This window comes from Martes martes (genome assembly GCF_963455335.1).
Source record: "Martes martes genome assembly, chromosome: 11".
NCBI lineage: Eukaryota > Metazoa > Chordata > Mammalia > Carnivora > Mustelidae > Martes > Martes martes.
Genome location: NC_137899.1, coordinates 104,298,621 through 104,317,538, shown reverse-complemented (window position 1 = coordinate 104,317,538; position 18,918 = coordinate 104,298,621). Strand labels below are relative to the sequence as shown.

General features: G+C 49.1%; 1 protein-coding gene across 2 annotated transcripts in view; it reads right to left on the bottom strand.

The window, feature by feature from the left end:
* Nucleotides 1–18,918, bottom strand: part of DPP6 (dipeptidyl peptidase like 6) — a gene marked incomplete at its 5' end in the record, with an annotated part of 869,135 nt that overhangs the window by 777,212 nt on the left and 73,005 nt on the right. Inside the window, one exon of one of the 2 annotated variants that reach the window (XM_080819091.1) lies at nucleotides 7,479–8,007. The exons of the other annotated variant lie outside the window; for it this stretch is intronic. Within the exon in view, the coding sequence (XP_080675217.1) occupies nucleotides 7,479–7,529 (51 nt within the window). Of the gene's footprint in view, nucleotides 1–7,478; nucleotides 8,008–18,918 lie in introns of those variants that run through there. 2 annotated transcript variants of the gene reach the window in all.

The window sequence follows — 18,918 nt, the reverse complement described above, 5'->3', positions numbered from 1 at the left end:
GCAGAGGAATAAACAAAACTGGAAACCAGAACACCCTCGGCCCGCGGTTCTATTACGGGACGCCCGTGTTCTCTGAGCAGCCGGGGAGTCAAGCGATCAAAGCGACTGTGCCCGCAGCGGATCTCATCCAACCCGGGCGCAGCCCTGCCTTGGGATGCTGCGAGATCTTCACAGCTGAGAAGTGTGCAAGGCACGTGCGTGTGCACAGGACACATGCCGGGACACACACGCAGCTCTGCCTGAGTGAGCAAGGCGTGCGGATCACTGTTCCGCGTTTCGTGGCTTGCTGGTATCAATCTGTGCCGTCTACTTCGTTCGTCTGTAAACAGTGACACACGGCGGGAGGGATGGGGTGAGCTGAGCTGGAAGGCGCCAGAGAAGTCAGTGCTGAAGAAATTACGATGTCAACAGAACATCTGTTCTGGTGTGGACGGTCGCTTCTCAAGCACGTCCTCGGGTGGGTGGTGCCGAGACAAGGCTACCCTGGCTTGGGCAGTGGGAGGGCGTAGAAAGGAACTTGAGGAATAATCAATCTCCTCCAGTTCCCTGTTCCTATGCGGGAGGGCACAGAGGTCCAGGGAGCTGCCTGCAGAGGCCCCTTAGAGAGCTCACGGAAGATTCTAGAATTCCACCTGCTGGCCCAGGAGCTGCGTTCTCTCTTTCACCCTGCTTGTTCTACTTGCTCTGTTTGGTGTGGAATGCATCCCCGGGTGGATCACAGACGCATCGTAGAGCGTCTTGCAGGGGAAGGGACTGTTGCCTCTGCGTGTGAAAACAAAGGGAGCGTCTTCCCGCGTTCTTGCTTTTCCCCGTCCCCGGTGAGGGCGCAGGACAAAGACACAGCACGTCCCTCGGCTTGTCCCCTGGTGACTATTCTTTTCTTCTCCGTCCCCGTCTTCTCCTTAGTTCGTGGTCTCCGCCTGTCTTCCCATTCACTTTGCTCCCCCCACGACCCAAGAAGCCAGACTTACTGTGCCCTTCCACGAGCCAAACGGCGTCTTATGAATGGGAGCATTACTTCCTTAGACGTTGATGACACCGTCCTTCTTAAAACTTCTCATCCCGTCCAGCGGCTCTCCAAACTGTCGAAGGTATCAACGCTCGAGACGCAACGCACAGTAGCGACATTGGACAGTCCTGTGCACATGCACAGACGTGTGCATGGGGTGTGGGAAGCCCAAAGCTCCCCCGCAGGAGTCCTAGGGTTCCCCTGGTGGTGTACACGTGCAAGGTGGAGAACCCCGTCTTCCAACAACCATCCTCAACTCTGCCCACCCAAGGAACAGCGTGATGCCCTTGGATTTGTCAGGACCTCCCTGAGGGCTGACGCTCCAGCCGATGCTAAGACCTATGGGCCCAGATGGATTTTCAGACCTTCCAGCTCTCGAATGGACCCTCTCCCATCCTCAGGGGAGCTGCAGAGTAAAGGGAATGCTGACCACTTTCGTCCATGTGCACACTCTCGGCTCAGGATGGACACGTCCTATGAAGTCTGGGACATGCTCTGCCTTGAGATCTAAAACGCGGTCCTATTAATCAAAGAAAATTGGCTTCTATAACTAAAAGAAGTCACAGAATTTTCCTCATTGCTGAATTTAAAGGAATGAAAGGAGAAAGAAAAAACAGGTCTGGAGTAAATTTATTTCCCTTCCCACAAAAGGATACCGAGTAGTTACTTAACTACGATGTTGTGATTTATAACAAATTTATGCAGTTAACCCTTGAAGAACACAGGGGTTACGAGCTCCTGCCGCCTGCGCTGTCAAGAGTCTACATATGACCTTTAACTCCCCAAAAACTTACCTACTAAGAGCCTACTTTTGACCAGGAGCCTTACCGATGACGTGGTTGACTGACATGTATTTTGCATGTTATATGTGTCATTCACTGCATGCTTATAATGAAGAAAGCTGAAGAATATGTTATTAAGAAAACCATAAGGAAGAGAAAATACACTCATAGCATTCTGCTGTATTTATCGGAAAAAAGTCCAGGTAGGAATGGACATGCAGCTCAAAGCCAAGCTGCTCAAGGGTCCGTTGGAGTTGGTCTGCACGCAGGGCTCACAGCTCCCAAAACCCTGGGAACGTCCGGAGTGATACGAGCAATGGGGAGCACCTTTTGTCATAATATCCGATCTTCTGTCCTTAGCTCCCGGTATCTCTTCAGCGTCATCACGGGCCTTACTATTCATAACCAGCCCCTTTCAACTACAACTGAGCCTCTGCTCCCGTTTACCACAAAGGATGCTGAAGGACGCCGCTGCTTAGCCAGGGCAAGAGATGGAGAGGGCGGGGTCTGGCAGGGTCCCACACAGGAGCTCTGGTCTTTAGGAAGTCCCCTAAGGATGCGGGCCGGTTGCCAGGGAAGCCAGCCATCTGATAAGAGGGTTGGAACCCCAGCCTCTGGGCAGGGGAGAGAAGCTAGAGATGAAATCCACGCCAACCACCAAAGACCTAACGAGTCGCGCCTATGTGATGGGGCCTTCCTCAAAACCCGAAGGCCAGGGTATGGAGAACGTCCAGGATGGGAAATCAGAACGCAGCCACAGTGGTGGGACCCCATACTCCACGCGGGGACAGAAACTCCTGTGTTTGAGACCTTTCCACACCTCAGCTTCTGTATGTCTTCACCTGACCGGTCATTCATTGCCTCTCACACCCTTTGTCAGAAACCAGGGATCTAGTAAATAAGCTGGTGTCCCGAGTTCCCTGAACCACCCTACCAAAGTAATGGATCCCAAGGAGGGGGTCCTGGGAACCCATCTGTCAGAAACACAGAGGGACCTGAATTAATTACAGTTGGTGTCTGAAATGGGGGCAGTGTTCTGGGACGGAGTCCTCAGCCTGTGGGAAGGGACGCTGCCTCCAGCTAGCGGCGTTGGAACAGAACTGGATTACAGGACATCCAGCTTTGATACTGAAAAGACCACACATAATAACCCTAAAGGGAGCACAGGCTTCACATTTTCCTGTAGCTGTACAGGGGAAACGCTGCACGCGTGGGATTCTCTCTTGCATTAGCTGATGCGCTAGAACTTGAAGGAGTTCTTAAACCAAGAAGAAAAAAGAGTATGACAAAAATCAGGGCCCTTTCTCACAAAAGCAGTTCTGTGCCAGGCATAGAAACAAGTCCCGGTCTGTGCATTTAATATGAGCACCCCCTTGGGTCTCGAGGTGCCCAGCAACCGACCAGACACGAACAGAAGATGCTTGGAAATGCACCGCCTCTTGGCAATAACTACACAGGCACAAAGGGCAAAGGATGGACAAGTTCTGAGTCACAGAGGACGGGGCACAGGAAAGAGAAACGACCGGGGTAGAGGAACCGCCTGCTTAGCGTGTCTGCACGTCCCAATGTCAAGTCCCAGGGCGCAATGGGGCAAGGACCTGCACAGGGAGAGGAGGCCAGCCCTCTGCACCCAGCTTTTACTCTAGGTGTTTCCTAAGACGCCCTGAGCTGACCACGCCTCATTGGGCTTGGAGACTCCTCCCCGGACACTTCATCAACTCCGGCCGCCTGTGTTAGGCAGCTGAACTGTGTAAAGTCTTCCCAACCTCTAAATCGCCTGAGAGGTGCGCTTGAGATGAACTCCCGTCCTGCTCGTTCTACCCGCACCGGGGATTCATCGAGATTTCGAGAGGAGTCCCGTTATAGGGTTGACGATTTTATGAAGGGAAGCCCGACAGCCAGGAAGGAGAGAAATGTGGGCAGAGGCACCGCCGCCCTGGGACACACGGGGAGAATTCCCAAAGACTTGGGACCTTGGAAGAATTTTCGGAACCCATTTCAGGAAGGCAAATTCCTCCCAAAACACACACTTGGGTGCTCACATTTAGAACCAAGATCACAGCCTTTAGGTCCCCAGGGTGCCAATCCGTAGAAGGAAGCAGGAGTGGTGTTCCCCATCGCCCTGAGACAGAGGGAAACCTTGCATCAGGAAAGGCTGTACCCTGGGAAGTCACAAATCACAGTGCATCACTGTGCCCAAAAGCACTCAGCAATGGGGGTTGGGGTCCCACACAAACCCCTGTAATTTATCTAAAAACCTTAGAGTTTCCTCTGCTCACCAGGGCTTATCACAAATAGGGCAGCAACATTGGAAAGCCACGCTGTTTAATCCAATCAAAACACGAACTACTCAAATGGTCTGAAAGAAAGCTCTTGCTTTAGGTGGTCCTGGTCCAGGGTTTTTACACAACGTAAAAAGGGGAAGGCAAGATCGGAAAAGATACTCAGCGCATGTTATCACACGTATCTCCAATCAGTGACCAAAGCCCTAAATTCAGTTCCAGGGACCACAGAAAAACATCCGCTTTCTCTATACAGAGACTCAATCCCCAGGCTGCAACTTGCATTTAAAAACCAAACCAACCAACCAGGAGATTTTCAAAGCGTCCCTGAGGCTTGTAGACCCCCGACCTTCTGCATCCCTTCTCTGAACCTCCTCTACACAAGTCTGGTTACCAAGAGTCTGCCTAACCTGCCATCTATGTGACAAGCCACCAATGTGCCAAGGAAGGGGGAGACGGTCCCACAGGGCGTAAGGCGGTCCCCACGGCTTTTATTTTTAATGAACCTTTACTCAGTCCCTGCTGAGCGCTCAGTGTCTGGGAAGAACTCATGTGGGTGAAGTAGAAGAACTGAGCATGACGTAATATCCTTCGGATAATAAAATGTTCTCTTGCTCTTAGGACCTATCACGAGAGGATATGGTTCTGCAGAAGAACCAGGCTGATTTAAGCAGCGGTTAAGTAAGTGCTGTCTCAACATATTAATAACAGGGGAGGCTGGGCCGAAAAAAAACACACAAGTCACCCCTCCCCACGGATTTTCAAATGTAGCTTTTGTGAAAATCCAGTTATTTTTTAACCTAAATTTTGTTCTGGGAGAAAGAGAAAATCTCAATCTCTTTCTCGAGAGTATTCAACTGCAGACAGAAAGTACCATGCTTAGTCTGGGATTTTTTTTTTTTTTTGCCATGTTAGAAATTAAGTTTAGGAAATAGACTCTTCTCAAAAATTTAATCAGAAGTTATGAACTGGTTCCACCTTTCTGAGTCCTTTTACTCACGTATTAACCCCAAATGGGATTGGCAGTATGCCAAGCCGTGTGCCTTCCCTCGGTCCCCTGTCACGGGGACACACGTCTAAAGGAAGGTGGGAGGAATGAAGCCTTCGGGAAGATTTCAGCACCTGAACACCAGTCAGGTTGGGGGGGGGGGGGAGGCTTTGCCGGCCATCCAATCCGAGACAGGCGGTGCTGAGCGAGGCTTCCAGGATGACTGATGAGGAAGGAAGGATCCAAAAGTGCCCAAACAACAACATAAGTGAAAAAAAAAAAAAAAAAGATCACTCTATTAAAGCTGCATGGGTTTCGCTGGAGCATGAAAGGTCACGTAAGGTACAAACCGGACCACAGAGGCAGCATTACCAACGCAAGGACTGATAGAACACGGAAGAAACCCTGACGAAGTCTGGACCTCATTCTCTCTGAGGCCAGCCATGAGCCTCACACCATGACTGGTTCCTGTAGAATTTGCTAGACTCAGTGCAACTTGTCCTAATTCTACTTACGGACAGTCGACACCAAGGAGGCGGTGCAGGGGGCACATGGGACATCTTTACTCAGACTATGAGTGGACAATTCCTTCCATCTTTATCTTCAGACGTAAACCCGGAGAGGGAGCAGGGAGGGAGAACTTCACAAGTTTTTTAGATATAACATAAAGATGTTGCTAGAGCTCAGCATACCAGCTAAGTCATGAGAAGAAACACCTGTTTGACAACAGACTTAGGTAATGAATCAATAATGTGTCATTATATTACCAATAAAGTTAATTCAAATTCTTTCTTCTGCCTCCGTCCTAAATATGTAGGTTTTACTAGCACATGATGGCATAATATAAAAAGGGAATTATGGGTGCAGGTGGGAATTTAATTGGAAAACATTACTCCACACACGTTTCTGCCCTGTTTATTAAAAAAAAAAAAAAAGCTGAACAGCACAGTGACTAAAAAGGGAGTGGGAGAGTTAGGGAAACATGTATTTTCACAAACAAGCGATTAGGTCAGTCAGCCGCAGAACCCACAAACAGATGAAGTTCCTGGAGTGAGGAGCTTATCTTTGGGGACTGGGGGAGGGGTCCCGCAAAATAATCCCCTGCATGCAGTTCCTGCTGTCCCAGAACGCTCCTGAATGGAGCGCTACCACCTCAGGCCAGAAGTCCAGCTCCGAACAGGGCCAGCTCCGGCCTCAGCCAGGCAACAGGTGCCTTGCCGTGGGTGTGGCTAACCCAGCGGATATTTGCTCAATTCGAATGCATTTTTCATTTCTTGTCTCTCTCTGTTTAAAGCAAGACCTCAAAATGGATCACCGACTGGGTTATCCCAAACACACCTCCCGCCACCTGACCCTTCCTCCCAGGACCTGGACCCAACCCACCTCCCAAACAACTCTAGACCAAGAGCCTGAAAGCATCCCCGCATTCCCAGCTGTACTCGGAAAACCAACATGCCAATCCCCATCTCATGAAAAAATAAAAATAAAAATAAAAATAGGGACCCTTCTTCTAATCGTCCTGCACCAACACCGAAAGGGTTAAAACGCCACCCAAATAAACACGCACAGGCACACACACAATTTCCACAGAACAAGATGGCAACCTCCTCGTCCTCGCCAGGAGGTTCCAGCACCCTGACCCCCTCGACCCCACAACCCCGGGGCGCGGGGGACCGGGCGGCCAGAGCGCCGCAGGCGGGTCGCCGGGTGCAGGCGAGGGGGCGGCGCGCTGGGAGGCGGATCGCCGGGGTCCCCGAGTTAGCAAAGTTGTGCCTGGGAAGACAGCCCCTGGCCCTGGAGCCCTGCGCCTCCCGCCACCCAGAGGGGGTCTCCCGGCGCACGGCGGTTCTCGGGGGGACGCCTGGCCGTTGTCACGCTCGCTGGCACAGTCAGCGCTTTGGGGGAGCAGGGCCCCGCCGGACAGGCGGCCGCCCAGGTGGCAGCAGCCGGAGCAGAGCGAGCGGCGCCGCCCCGGGTGTGCCAGAGGCTCGCTCACCCCAACAGGTCTCGGGCTCCGGGGACGAGCAGCCCCGAGGCCGCGCGGGCATCAGGGCCCCGGGCCCTCCCCCCGCCGCCGCCACCTCGTCTCTCCGCCGGGCCCCCAGGGCCGCCCCGGGGGTCGGCTTGGAACTCGGGCCGCCCCGCGGCCGCCGCCCCTTCGTCGCCTCGCACACCCACCCCGGGCCCCGAGCCCCACGCGCGGAAGACAGGCACGGCGACCCCGCGAAGTTGCGATGTGCAAACAGGCGGCCGCCCCTCGGCACCCTGGCGGCCGCCCGGGGGCTCGGGTGGGAGCTGGAGATGGCGCCGCCGCGGGTCGCGGTCAGCCCGGCGGCTCGGGACTCGCCGAGACAGGAGACCCCCCGCCCCGCTCCGCTCCGCGGGCGCCGACCCCGCGCCTCGCCCGCCGGACTCACCATCACGTTGCCCTGCATTTTCGCGGTCTTGATCATCGCCTTCTCCTTCATCCCGCCCTGAGTCTGCAGCGACTTCTGGCCCCGGGAAGAGTAACTTAATCCATTGTCCCGGCGGCGAGCGGAGACCGCGCCGGCGACCGCGGGTGGAGTTGGCTTGGAAGAACCCCAGTTCCTGCCGGTCTCCGGTGTCCCCACCTCGGCCCGCCCTCGCCTCTGCCCGGCGGATCACAATAGCGATCAACTCTTTCGGCCGCCGCGAGAGAGGCAGGGAAAGCCGGAGGGGAGGGCGCCGGGTGCCGCGCGTTCCGCAGAAGCCCGCGGCCGGGGGCCGGGGGGAGGGCGGGCTGCGAGCCGCGCGGGAGGGGCGGGGGGCCGGCTGCGACCGCGTGCGTGTCCGGCGGCGGCCGTCAGCGCTCCGCCAGCCACAGCGGCGCGGACCCGAGAGACGCACGCGGGGACCCCGGTGAGCCGGCGACCCGGGGCTCCTCCGGCAGGCAGCGCGGGGCGCGCCGGTGGCCGCACTTGTCCCTAAGGGCGGGGGTCCAGCGGGGCGACGGCGACGCCAGGGGCGGGCGGGCGTGTGTGTGTGTGTGTGCGTGTGTGTGTGCGCGCGTGTGTGTGTGTGTGTGCGCGCGTGCGCGCGCGTTCGCACCGGGTGCTCTGCCAAGACTGGGCTGGACCCGGAAGCCTCTGGAGGCAGCAAGACGCGAAGCCACGCTATTTGGGTAGAGCCGGGAGCCCCTCCACCCACACTCGTCCTGGGGAGACGCCCCCTCCCCGGGAGGCCGCGTGTGTGCGCGCGTCGCCGGCACGCTCGGTTCTACGAACGTGCACCAAGGTGATGTCCGCGGGCGCAGCTGCCGCCTCCTGCCCGGCGCGCGCGGCGACCGGCTGCGCCTCCCTCCGGCTGCGCCCGCGGGAAGGAGGCAGCGGCCGGGCAGAGCCAGGCGCGCCGACCCGCTCGGCCGCCAGTGCGGCGAAGCGGAGGGGGGAGTGGAGCGCAGGCCGGGGATGGCAGCTTAGGAATAATGTTGTTGCGAGTTACTGGGGGACACACGTTGCGTCGCCATGGTTGCGCCCCGGGTCTGCATCCGACTCTGCCGCCGCGGCAGCTGCTGGCACGGACGCCCTCCCGCGGCGCACCTGGCCTCCCCCGCTCCCTTCCCCGCGGGCCTCCGCCCAGTCGCGGCCCTTCGGCGCCTTTGTGTCTTCGCGTCGGGTCCCTCGGCTTCCAACAGCCCAGCCCGGCGCCCCTGGGTCTGCCTGGCCCGGGAACCACTGGGGCGGGCCGTTCGCCCGGGGCCCAACCCCGGCTCCCATTCCTCCGCCCCAAGGGCAGGTTGCCCAGGGACCGCGCCCCGGGTACCGCGATCCCCACCCCTGGGCGCTTCTCGGATTCATCAATCACCGCCTCCGGTTCGCCCCTGGACACACACGGACGCGCGCTCCCGAGAGCGCGCACACAGAGGGTGGTCAAATTCAAGTGCTGACCAAGCCAGGCCACTGCCAGGAGCAGACAGAGGATGTCTCCCCGCGCCGCGGCATTCCTGCACGAGGAGCCAGGGCGCTCCAAAAACCGGATGTGCAGCTGCCTCAAGGGACAGGGAAGCATCACGCTTGAATTCACACGTGTGTGTGTGTGTGTGTGTGTGCGCGCGCGCGCGCGCGCGCGCCCTCGCCTGGGGGGCCGTGGCAACAGTGAGAGGCTGGGAGGGGTCTGAGAAGCTTTTCCTTTTTTTTTTGCATTAACAAAAAAATCGCATGTAACAATTAGTAAGATGCCACTTTTGAACCCGCAGTGAAGCAGAAAATTCAGAGAAATTCCAACAGTAATTGTATGTAAATTACCCACAGTGCCTTCAAACATGCACTTATTAGACATTATACATAATGTCTAAGCACACACAAGTGTTGGTTTACACGTGAAAACTGCCTGTTACTAATGATTTGGCTTAAGAATTGGGTGAAAGAAATTAGCAAACCAAAGCTGAATGCTTGAAAAGTAGCTTTTAGAGAACGTGGGTTGGTGTTTGCCGGTACCGTGGAAGGCAGGAGAACATGCCTGCCTTTGGGTTTCATAAGCACTCACTTCCGTGTTAGGGTTCTTAGGGACAGCTTTTCTCCAGAAATGGACGTCCGCACAGATCTCTTTGTACTACTGAGCTTTTACACTAAACCCAGCCCCCTGTGGACAAGAAATATCACCAACGTAAACTGGTTGGAAGCGATAGTAGGTTGGCGCTTTCCCTTCATGTAAGTGGTATTAATTCATGTGGAACTTCTTTCCGTCTTTCCCAGCAAGAACCAGCCGGTCGGTGCTGCCCCCATGGAGCCTTCCCCGCCCCCCCCCGCCCCCCCACACGATGGAGCAGGGAGGGAAATCAAGAGAACGGGCCAAAAATATTTACCTGTTGTTAGAACTCCCTTTAAATTATCTCTGGGGTTGGGAGGTGGAATGACATGGGTTAAACTTTAAGTCAATAATAAATCTGTTAACTGACCGAATGTCTTCCCCGAGCCCCCCAAACTGTCAGCCAAAACCACCTGTGCGGGGCATCTGTGTCCTCTCCATGCAGGGCTTCGGGAGAAAGGCCCACAGAAATGAGAGCGCTGAGAGCAGGTGTAAAGGGGGAACGCTGTTGGGAATAAGAGAGCAAAGCAGCTCTGAGCAACTGGTAGGGACTCTTCACTCTTTGCAACTCCTCCTTCTTTAGCCGTTGATTGGTGGAAAGCTGGACAGGTAAAGAAGGATCCAGGGGCGCCTGGGTGGCTCGGTGGGGTAAGCCTCCACCTTCGGCTCAGGTCGTGATCTCAGGGTCCTGGGATCAGAGCCCTGCCTCAGGCTCTGCTCAGCAGGGAGCCTGCTTCCCCCTCTCTCTCTGCCTGCCTCTCTGCCTACTTGTGATCTCTCACTCTCTCTCTCTCAAATAAATAAAAATCTTAAAAAAAGAAAAAAAAATGATCCAGAAAAGGAAAGAAGCCAAGAGTATAAGGGGAAAAAATGCTTAAAATAGGAAGCATCTCCACTGGCATATTAGTTTCAGATAATAATTTTATGAGAAAATTAGATGAAGACATATCTGAAGATGGCTTTGGTGGATCAGAACCTCTCTCCCAAAATTGGCTCATGGGTTCAGTCTCTGTCATTTATTTCCTGCTTCCTTTCCAGTCTATAAGACAAGCATGTTTACCCCATTTTCCTCATCTATTTCTGTTAGGTTACGGCACACAGACCTGCCACGTTTCATAGTGCCCGTATCCCATTCGCCTTTGCTTACTGCTCATTCGTGGACATCTGTTTAATTCTGGAAGGGTCTTTCCAAACCTGCTCTGTGCGGCCACAGGGTTACTCCACCTTTCTGCTTCATTCTTAATTTCCATATTCTTTTCATTAGTGACTGCTTTGATTAAAGTAGGTTGATGCTGAGACTTTTGCAAAATACACAGTTTTGCAACTGACATCAGGTAAGACTTACAAAAGAAGAATAGATTAGCCCTGTCATTTGGTCAGTGTTCCTTTCTTGTCACTACTTACAAGAGGTTTGACTTTACCCAGGTGAATTCTACCATCAGAAAACCCAACATGTGAAACCCCAGTGTCTGAAAGTGGTGGCTTTATTAGTCTGGGTTCTTCAGGAAAAAAAGAGAACCGATGTGTACATGCTTATATGTAAATTTAGCTGAAGAAACTGACTCACATGAATGTATCCATGCCAAGATCTGCAGTCAGCAAGCTGGAGGTCCAGGAGAAGGAATGGTTTGAGTTCCAGTCCACAAGTCAGCAGACTCAAGAGTCAAGAAGAGCTGACGTTTCCATTTGAGTCCAAAGTCAGGAAAAAACTGACATCCCAGCTCAAAGCAGTCAGGAAAAAGGACTGCCCACTCAATAAGCTTGTGTTGTTCTACTCAAGTCTTCAGCTGATGGGGTGAGGTCCGCCCACATCAAGGAATGTGACTGGTTTTACTCAGTCTGCCGATTCCAATGGTAATCTTATCCGGAAACACCCAGAATCCCGTTTGACCGATAAACCCGACAGCCCGTGGCCCAGTCAGGTTGACTTAAAAAAATCAACCAGCACAATCTATGGGGAAAGAGAGCGATTACTCTTATCACAAGCTAATCTTTTTCTCACAGATTAAGTCATTGCCGACATTCATTAAAATATGAGCTTTCTGACTGCATTAAAAATATTATTCATTCTATATAACTTGATTTACCCTTAAATATTCGGGAAGGTATATTATGGAAAGAAATGAGAGCTGTCAGTAGTAATTTTACAAAATATACAGGTGTCACAATGAATTTGAGAAGGCATTTAGGAATTAAATTAACTGAAGACATGTAACAACACTAATGATATACCAAGCACAGTGATTTTATTATGGAAAAAAGTCCTTGTCCTTAATATCTTCACAGAATCTGGTGGGAGACACCAAAATTAACAATATTGACAACAACAACAGTAAGAATACATAGAGGATACGAGAATGTAACCTGGCTTGTGGATGTTTGAGCAAATATCAGAGAAAACTAAAACAAGAGGGGATGGCTGAAATACATCCCAAAGTTGTCACATGAAGGTAGACAGCAGGGACCTGGAGGCAAGGAAGGGAGAGCCGGCAGACGAACCCCACGGGTAGCTGGGAAAGCTAATGCAGGGAAGCAGGGGTGGAAAATGGGGGTTGCGGTGGAGAGAGGCTTCGAGACCAGCAGTGAGGTCCTCGTGAGCCACCACTTACGGGAAAGGGAGAGCCGAGGTCCGGGCGCTCAGCTGGAGACTAACACAGCCAGAGCCACAGTGAACCTCCTCGAATGTCCCCTACCAAGGCAGATGGCAAGGCGACGCAGAAATCCCGCAGGAAGTTTGAGCAGGAACAGTAGGGATGCGGACATGGTGGCAAGCGGTTTGGATGAGAAAGTGTCATTTGTGGATCATCCGTATAAAACCACAAGTCCGAGGTCACCTCATCCCGCACCTGACACACGTCCCGCCTGCTCCTTCACGGCAGTGTACCAGCACGTGACCAAGACGTGGAAACCACATTTAGTATCAGCTAAGTGATAACGTTACATTAAATTGCTATGTTGGCCACTTAAACACGGACCTTGCTTACAGCGAGGATAGCACCTAGAACTCATCACACGTACTCATTTCTATGTCCGCCTGCCTGTACCACATTCAAGGTATCAAATGTCATGCTTCTCTTTGCCCCCCCGTGCTCTCAAACTGTGACTGATAGAGACGAGGTGTCCAAGGGGTGCCTGGATGTCTCAGTTGAGCGTCTGACTCTCGGTCTTGGCTCAGGTCATCATGTCAGGGTCATGAGATGGACCCCCGCCTTGACCCACATGCAACGGCTCTCCACTCGGAGGGGAGTCTGCTTCCCTCCCCCTCCCCCTCTTCCTCTGCCCCTCCCTGTCGCTTGTGAGCACTCTTTCTCTCTCTCAAATAAATAAAGAAATCTTGTAAGAAAAAGAAAAGTATGTGTTCAATACATGTTTCTGGAACAAGTGGACCAAGGAATGAGGGGACACCTGTACTACCATCTCTCTTCCATGGGACTCTCAGTGAAGAACTGACATCACACGATATTTAAATAAATCTCATTTTTTAAATTTATTTTATTTTTTTAAAGATTTTATTTATTTATTTGACACACAGAGATCACAAGTAGGCAGAGAGGCAGGCAGAGAGAGAGAGAGGAGGAAACAGGCTCCCTGCAGAGCAGAGAGCCCGACACAGGGCTCGATCCCAGGACCCTGGGATCATGACCTGAGCTGAAGGCAGAGGCTTTAACCCACTGAGCCACCCAAGTGCCCCAAATCTCTCTTTTTTTAAGCCTGGTGACATTGCTCTATTGACAGAAAAGTTATCTGAGAAATCCCAAGTGCGTACATAAACAACCCTCCAGATTTAATTAGAAGACCTTTATCTCTGGCAATGTTTCACTTTGCCAAAACAGACCAAGAGTCGGGAAATTATCTGAGTTGATCTCTATCTCTGGCCTTGCTTATTAATCCAGCAGGGTTATTTACTGGATCCATGGAAATCACCAACATCTCAGGGAAAAAAGAATAATTCTGACTTAATGCTTTCCATGAGATAGGCGTGGTGGTCCTCTACGCCGGATCGTAGACTTGTATGGAGCAAAATAGAGAGTTCAGAGTCCTTTTCTCCCACACTTGTCTCTGAACAATACTGCTTGGGTTCTACCGCATACCCCCATGGACGACGGGCGGCACAGAGGATGGAGAAGTTGGGCTTCACACCCGTGGTCACGCTACACTTCTCAACATTCTAGGCTCCCCCGACCCCGACCATTTCAACCACTCAGCAAATACTGAGTCCTTACTCAATTTCGTTAACACCTCTTGACCCGTGCAGTATCTTGCTGCTATGAAATACTTTATGAAGGAAGGAAGGGTGAGAAGTTTTAAACTATTGATAGCTCTTTTATACATTAAGAATAGCTGTATAAAGCAGCTTTGTAGATGAGCAAATTATTAGAAAATAAAGACGGCTAAATGTAGGAGAATCCTATTATCCTTAGGCGATGTGAAATTCCTTTATATAACATCTATTTTATGGAACCAGTAGAGCAGAATATATATTTTAGGATTCCTGCGGAATCTCTTATAGAAGAGAAATGACCCAACACTTATGAACCAAAAGTAATGGACACAGAAAGTGTATTTAGGCCGAGAGGGATTTTAATTTACTTGTAAGATGTTGCAGCCAGTTATAGAGCTGGAAACACAGAGACCTCTTGACTTCTGCTGGGATTCTTTTCACTGAGCCCGAGATTATGCATGCCCAAAAAGAAATAAAAACCCAGTAAACCGATACCTGTCTCAGTAATCAAGAAAAGCCCATCCTACGTGTGTTGGAGTTTCGAGTCCCATTGAGAATCTGTAGCTGGAGCGTATACACAACACCTATTATTTCCTCCCTGCTAAAACTGCCACAGGCAGATTCATTTAAGAACAAGGTTGACTGTTTCATTTTTCAACAAAAATAATATTAACTCAAAGCCACAATGAGCTGCCATTTCATACCCACTAAAGCTGCTATAATAAAAATTCAGATAGTAAGTGTTGGTGAGGATGTAGAAAAATGTGAGCCTCTGTGTGTTACTGGTGAAAGCGTAAAATGGTACCAATGCTGTGCAGAACAATCTGGCCATTCCTCAAAGGGTCTGGCATAAAGTTACCATTTGACCTCGCAGTTCCAACCGGGGTATATACACTCAAGAGAAGTGAAAACATATGCCCACCAAAACTCGCACGGAGACGTGCATGGGGCAAAACACAAATGTTCAGAGCAGCATTATTTATAATAAGCAAAAGGGGGAAACCCCCGAAAGTCCATCAACTAATGAATATAAGCTAAATGGCATATTTCTATACAGTGATATTATTCAGACATAAAAGGAATTAAGTACCGATTCATGTTACAGCATAAAGGAATCTTAGGAACATTTTATGTTACGCGAAAGAAGCCAGTCACAAAAGACCACAGAGTGTATGATTCCATTCACATGAAATGTCCAGAAAAGGAAAATCTGCACAGAGAGAGAGGTAGTTACTGGACTAGACAGGAAGGGGTGGTTGTGGTGACCCTGGATCTGAAGTGACCACAAAAGGATACAAAGACACTCTTTTCGGGGTGATGAAACACTCTAAGATTGACAGCTGCCCAATTCTGTACACATGCTAAAAAATACTGAGTTGTACACTTAAAAAGGGTGGGCTTCCTTGTGCAAAAGTCATCTCATTGAAACTATTTTTTAAAAGACGATGAGTGAAAAAAATGAATAAAAATACATTTAAAAGACTACAAGTGAAGAAAAGGAAAATCCTAAGAGGATTTTGCACTTAGAAGGTTTCAAAATTTTAACTTAGAGACTAAAATTGGAAATAAAAGGCTACTGCATGTGGGAACAGCTATATAATAAAATATGAAATGCAAACTGTATCAAAAGACTGGCTAACAAAGCCTTATTTTAAGTAGAAATAAAACATTTAAGGTAGAATATCTTATTTAACTATCATTGTTTAAGATAAACCCATCTTCTTATACATGTATTTTTCTATAAATTGTTTATTCATAATATTTGCTCACCCCCCTACCCCGTTGGTCTTTTCTCATATTAATTTGTATTTTTTAGCACAAGAACGTTGACTCTTGAGGACAGGTATTTTAAGTAGCATGTTACTCATTTGTTGTTTAGTTTTAAACTACTTTAATTGTATAAGTATTATGAATATGTTCCAAATAGTTTTAATGCATTAAGATTGACTTTTGACTTGCTAAGATATTTGAAGAAATCTAAAATATAAAAAAAACAATGTTGAGACCACCCAAGCTAGCTTGTTTCCCTTTGCAAGTGCAAATACAGCCTGAGTTTGTATCTGTAATTTCACTTAGGAAAACAAAAATTCTAGGAGAAAATATTTTAGGCACTACTTAGGCAGAGCTTCTAAAACCAAAACAAAAGACAAAACCCCAGACTCTGAGTTAAGAATGAGCTAGGTCTCTTTTGTGAGGTCAGCCCTGAGTGAAGTGAAGCTGGCAATAAAAATGGCATTAGCTGTTGTTAAAGATGACAGACATACAACCAGAAAGGTAGAGCTGAGATGTCAGAGTAGAGCTTGTATCAGATCTGACTTGGATGTTGATGGGCCAATGGCTGTGGGCAAATGACCACAGTTCTCCCAGCTTTGGTAGGTCAGCAAGAGTTATTAAAGGAAAGGCCCTTCCTACCAACCAACCTACCAACCTTCCTTCCTTCCTTCCTTCCTTCCTTTTCTCCCTCCCTTCCTTCTTTCTTTCTTTTGTCTTTTAAAATCTTTTTTTTTTTTATTACAGTCTTTTTTTTTTTTTCAGCGTAACAGTATTCATTGTTTTTTCACCACACCCAGTGCTCCATGCAATCTGTGCCCTCCCTAATACCCACCACCTGGTTCCCCCACCCTCCCACCCCGCCCCTTCAAAACCCTCAGGTTGTTTTTCAGAGTCCATAGTCTCTCATGGTTCACCTCCCCTTCCAATTTCCCTCAACTCCCTTCTCCTCTCCATCTACCCTTGTCCTCTATATTATTTGTTATGCTCCACCAATAAGTGAAACCATATGATACTTGACTTTCTCTGTTTGACTTATTTCACTCAGCATAATCTCTTCCAGTCCTGTCCATGTTGCTACAAAAGTTGGGTATTCGTCCTTTCTGATGGAGGCATAATACTCCATAGTGTATATGGACCACATCTTCCTTATCCATTCATCCGTTGAAGGGCATCTTGGTTCTTTCCACAGTTTGGCGACCGTGGCCATTGCTGCTATAAACATTGGGGTACAGATGGCCCTTCTTTTCACTACATCTGTATCTTTGGGGTAAATACCCAGCAGTGCAATTGCAGGGTCATAGGGAAGATCTACTTTTAATTTCCTGAGGAATCTCCACACTGTTCTCCAAAGTGGCTGCACCAGTTTGCATTCCCACCAACAGTGTAAGAGGGTTCCCCTTTCTCCACATCCTCTCCAACACACGTTGTTTCCTGTCTTGCTAATTTTGGCCATTCTAACTGGTGTAAGGTGGTATCTCAATGTGGTTTTGATTTGAATCTCCCTGATGGCTAGTGATGATGAACATTTTTTCATGTGTCTGGTAGCCATTTGTATGTCTTCCTTGGAGAAGTGTCTGTTCATATCTTCTGCCCATTTTTTAATATGATTATCTGTTTTGTGTGTGTTGAGTTTGAGGAGTTCTTTATAGATCCTGGATATCAACCTTTTATCTGTACTGTCATTTGCAAATATCTTCTCCCATTCCGTGGGTTGCCTCTTTGTTTTGATGACTGTTTCTTTTGCTGTGCAGAAGCTTTTTATCTTGATGAAGTCCCAGAAGTTCATCTTTGCCTTTGTTTCCTTCGCCTTTGGAGACATATCTTGAAAGAAGTTGCTGTGGCTGATATCAAAGAGGTTACTCCCTATGTTCTCCTCGAGGATTCTGATGGATTCCTGTCTCACGTTGAGGTCTTTTATCCATTTCGAGTTTATCTTTGTGTACGGTGTAAGAGAATGGTCAAGTTTCATTCTTCTACATATAGCTGTCCAGTTTTCCCAGCACCATTTATTGAAGAGACTGTCTTTTTTCCACTGGATATTTTTTCCTGTTTTGTCAAAGATTATTTGACCATAGAGTTGAGGGTCCATATCTGGGCTCTCTACTCTGTTCCACTGGTCCATGTGTCTGTTTTTATGCCAGTACCATGCTGTCTTGGTGATCACAGCTTTGTAGTAAAGCTTGAAATCAGGTAACGTGATGTCACCAGTTTTATTTTTGTTTTTCAACATTTCCTTAGCAATTCGGGGTCTCTTCTGATTCCATACAAATTTTAGTATTATTTGCTCCAGCTCTTTGAAAAATACTGGTGGAATTTTGATTGGAATGGCATTAAAAGTATAGATTGCTCTGGGCAGTATAGACATTTTAACGATGTTTATTCTTCCCATCCAAGAGCATGGAATGGTCTTCCATCTTTTTGTGTCTTCTTCAATTTCTTTTAGGAGTGTTCTGTAGTTCCTCAAGTACAGATCTTTAACCTCTTTGGTTAGGTTTATTCCGAGGTATCTTATGGTTTTTGGTGCTATAGTAAATGGAATCGATTCTCTAATTTGCCTTTCTGTATTTTCATTGTTAGTGTATAAGAAAGCCACTGATTTCTGGACATTGACTTTGTATCCTGCTACATTACTGAATTGCTGTATGAGTTCTAGTAGTTTGGAGGTGGAGTCTTTCGGGTTTTCCATATAAAGAATCATGTCATCTGCGAAGAGAGAGAGTTTGACTTCTTCCTTGCCAATCTGGATACCTTTTATTTCTCTTTGTTGTCTGATTGCTGTTGCTAGGACTTCTAATACTATGTTGAACAAGAGTGGTGAGAGTGGGCATCCTTGTCGTGTTCCTGATCTCAATGGGAAGGCTGCAAGCTTTTTCCCATTGAGGATGATATTTGCTGTGGGTTTTTCATAGATAGATTTGATGAAGTTCAGGAATGTTCCCTCTATCCCTATACTTTGAAGCGTTTTAATCAGGAACGGATGCTGGATTTTGTCAAAAGCTTTTTCTGCATCAATGGAGAGGATCATGTGGTTCTTCTCTCTTCTCTTATAGATTTGTTCTATCACATTGATTGATTTGCGAATGTTGAACCATCCTTGTAACCCAGGGATGAATCCTACCTGGTCATGGTGGATAATCTTTTTAATGTGCTGTTGGATCCTGTTTGCTAGGATCTTGTTGAGAATCTTAGCATCCATATTCATCAGTGATATCGGTCTGAAATTCTCCTTTTTGGTAGGGTCTTTGCCTGGTTTGGGGATCAGGGTAATGCTGGCTTCATAAAAAGAGTCTGGAAGTTTTCCTTCTGCTTCAATT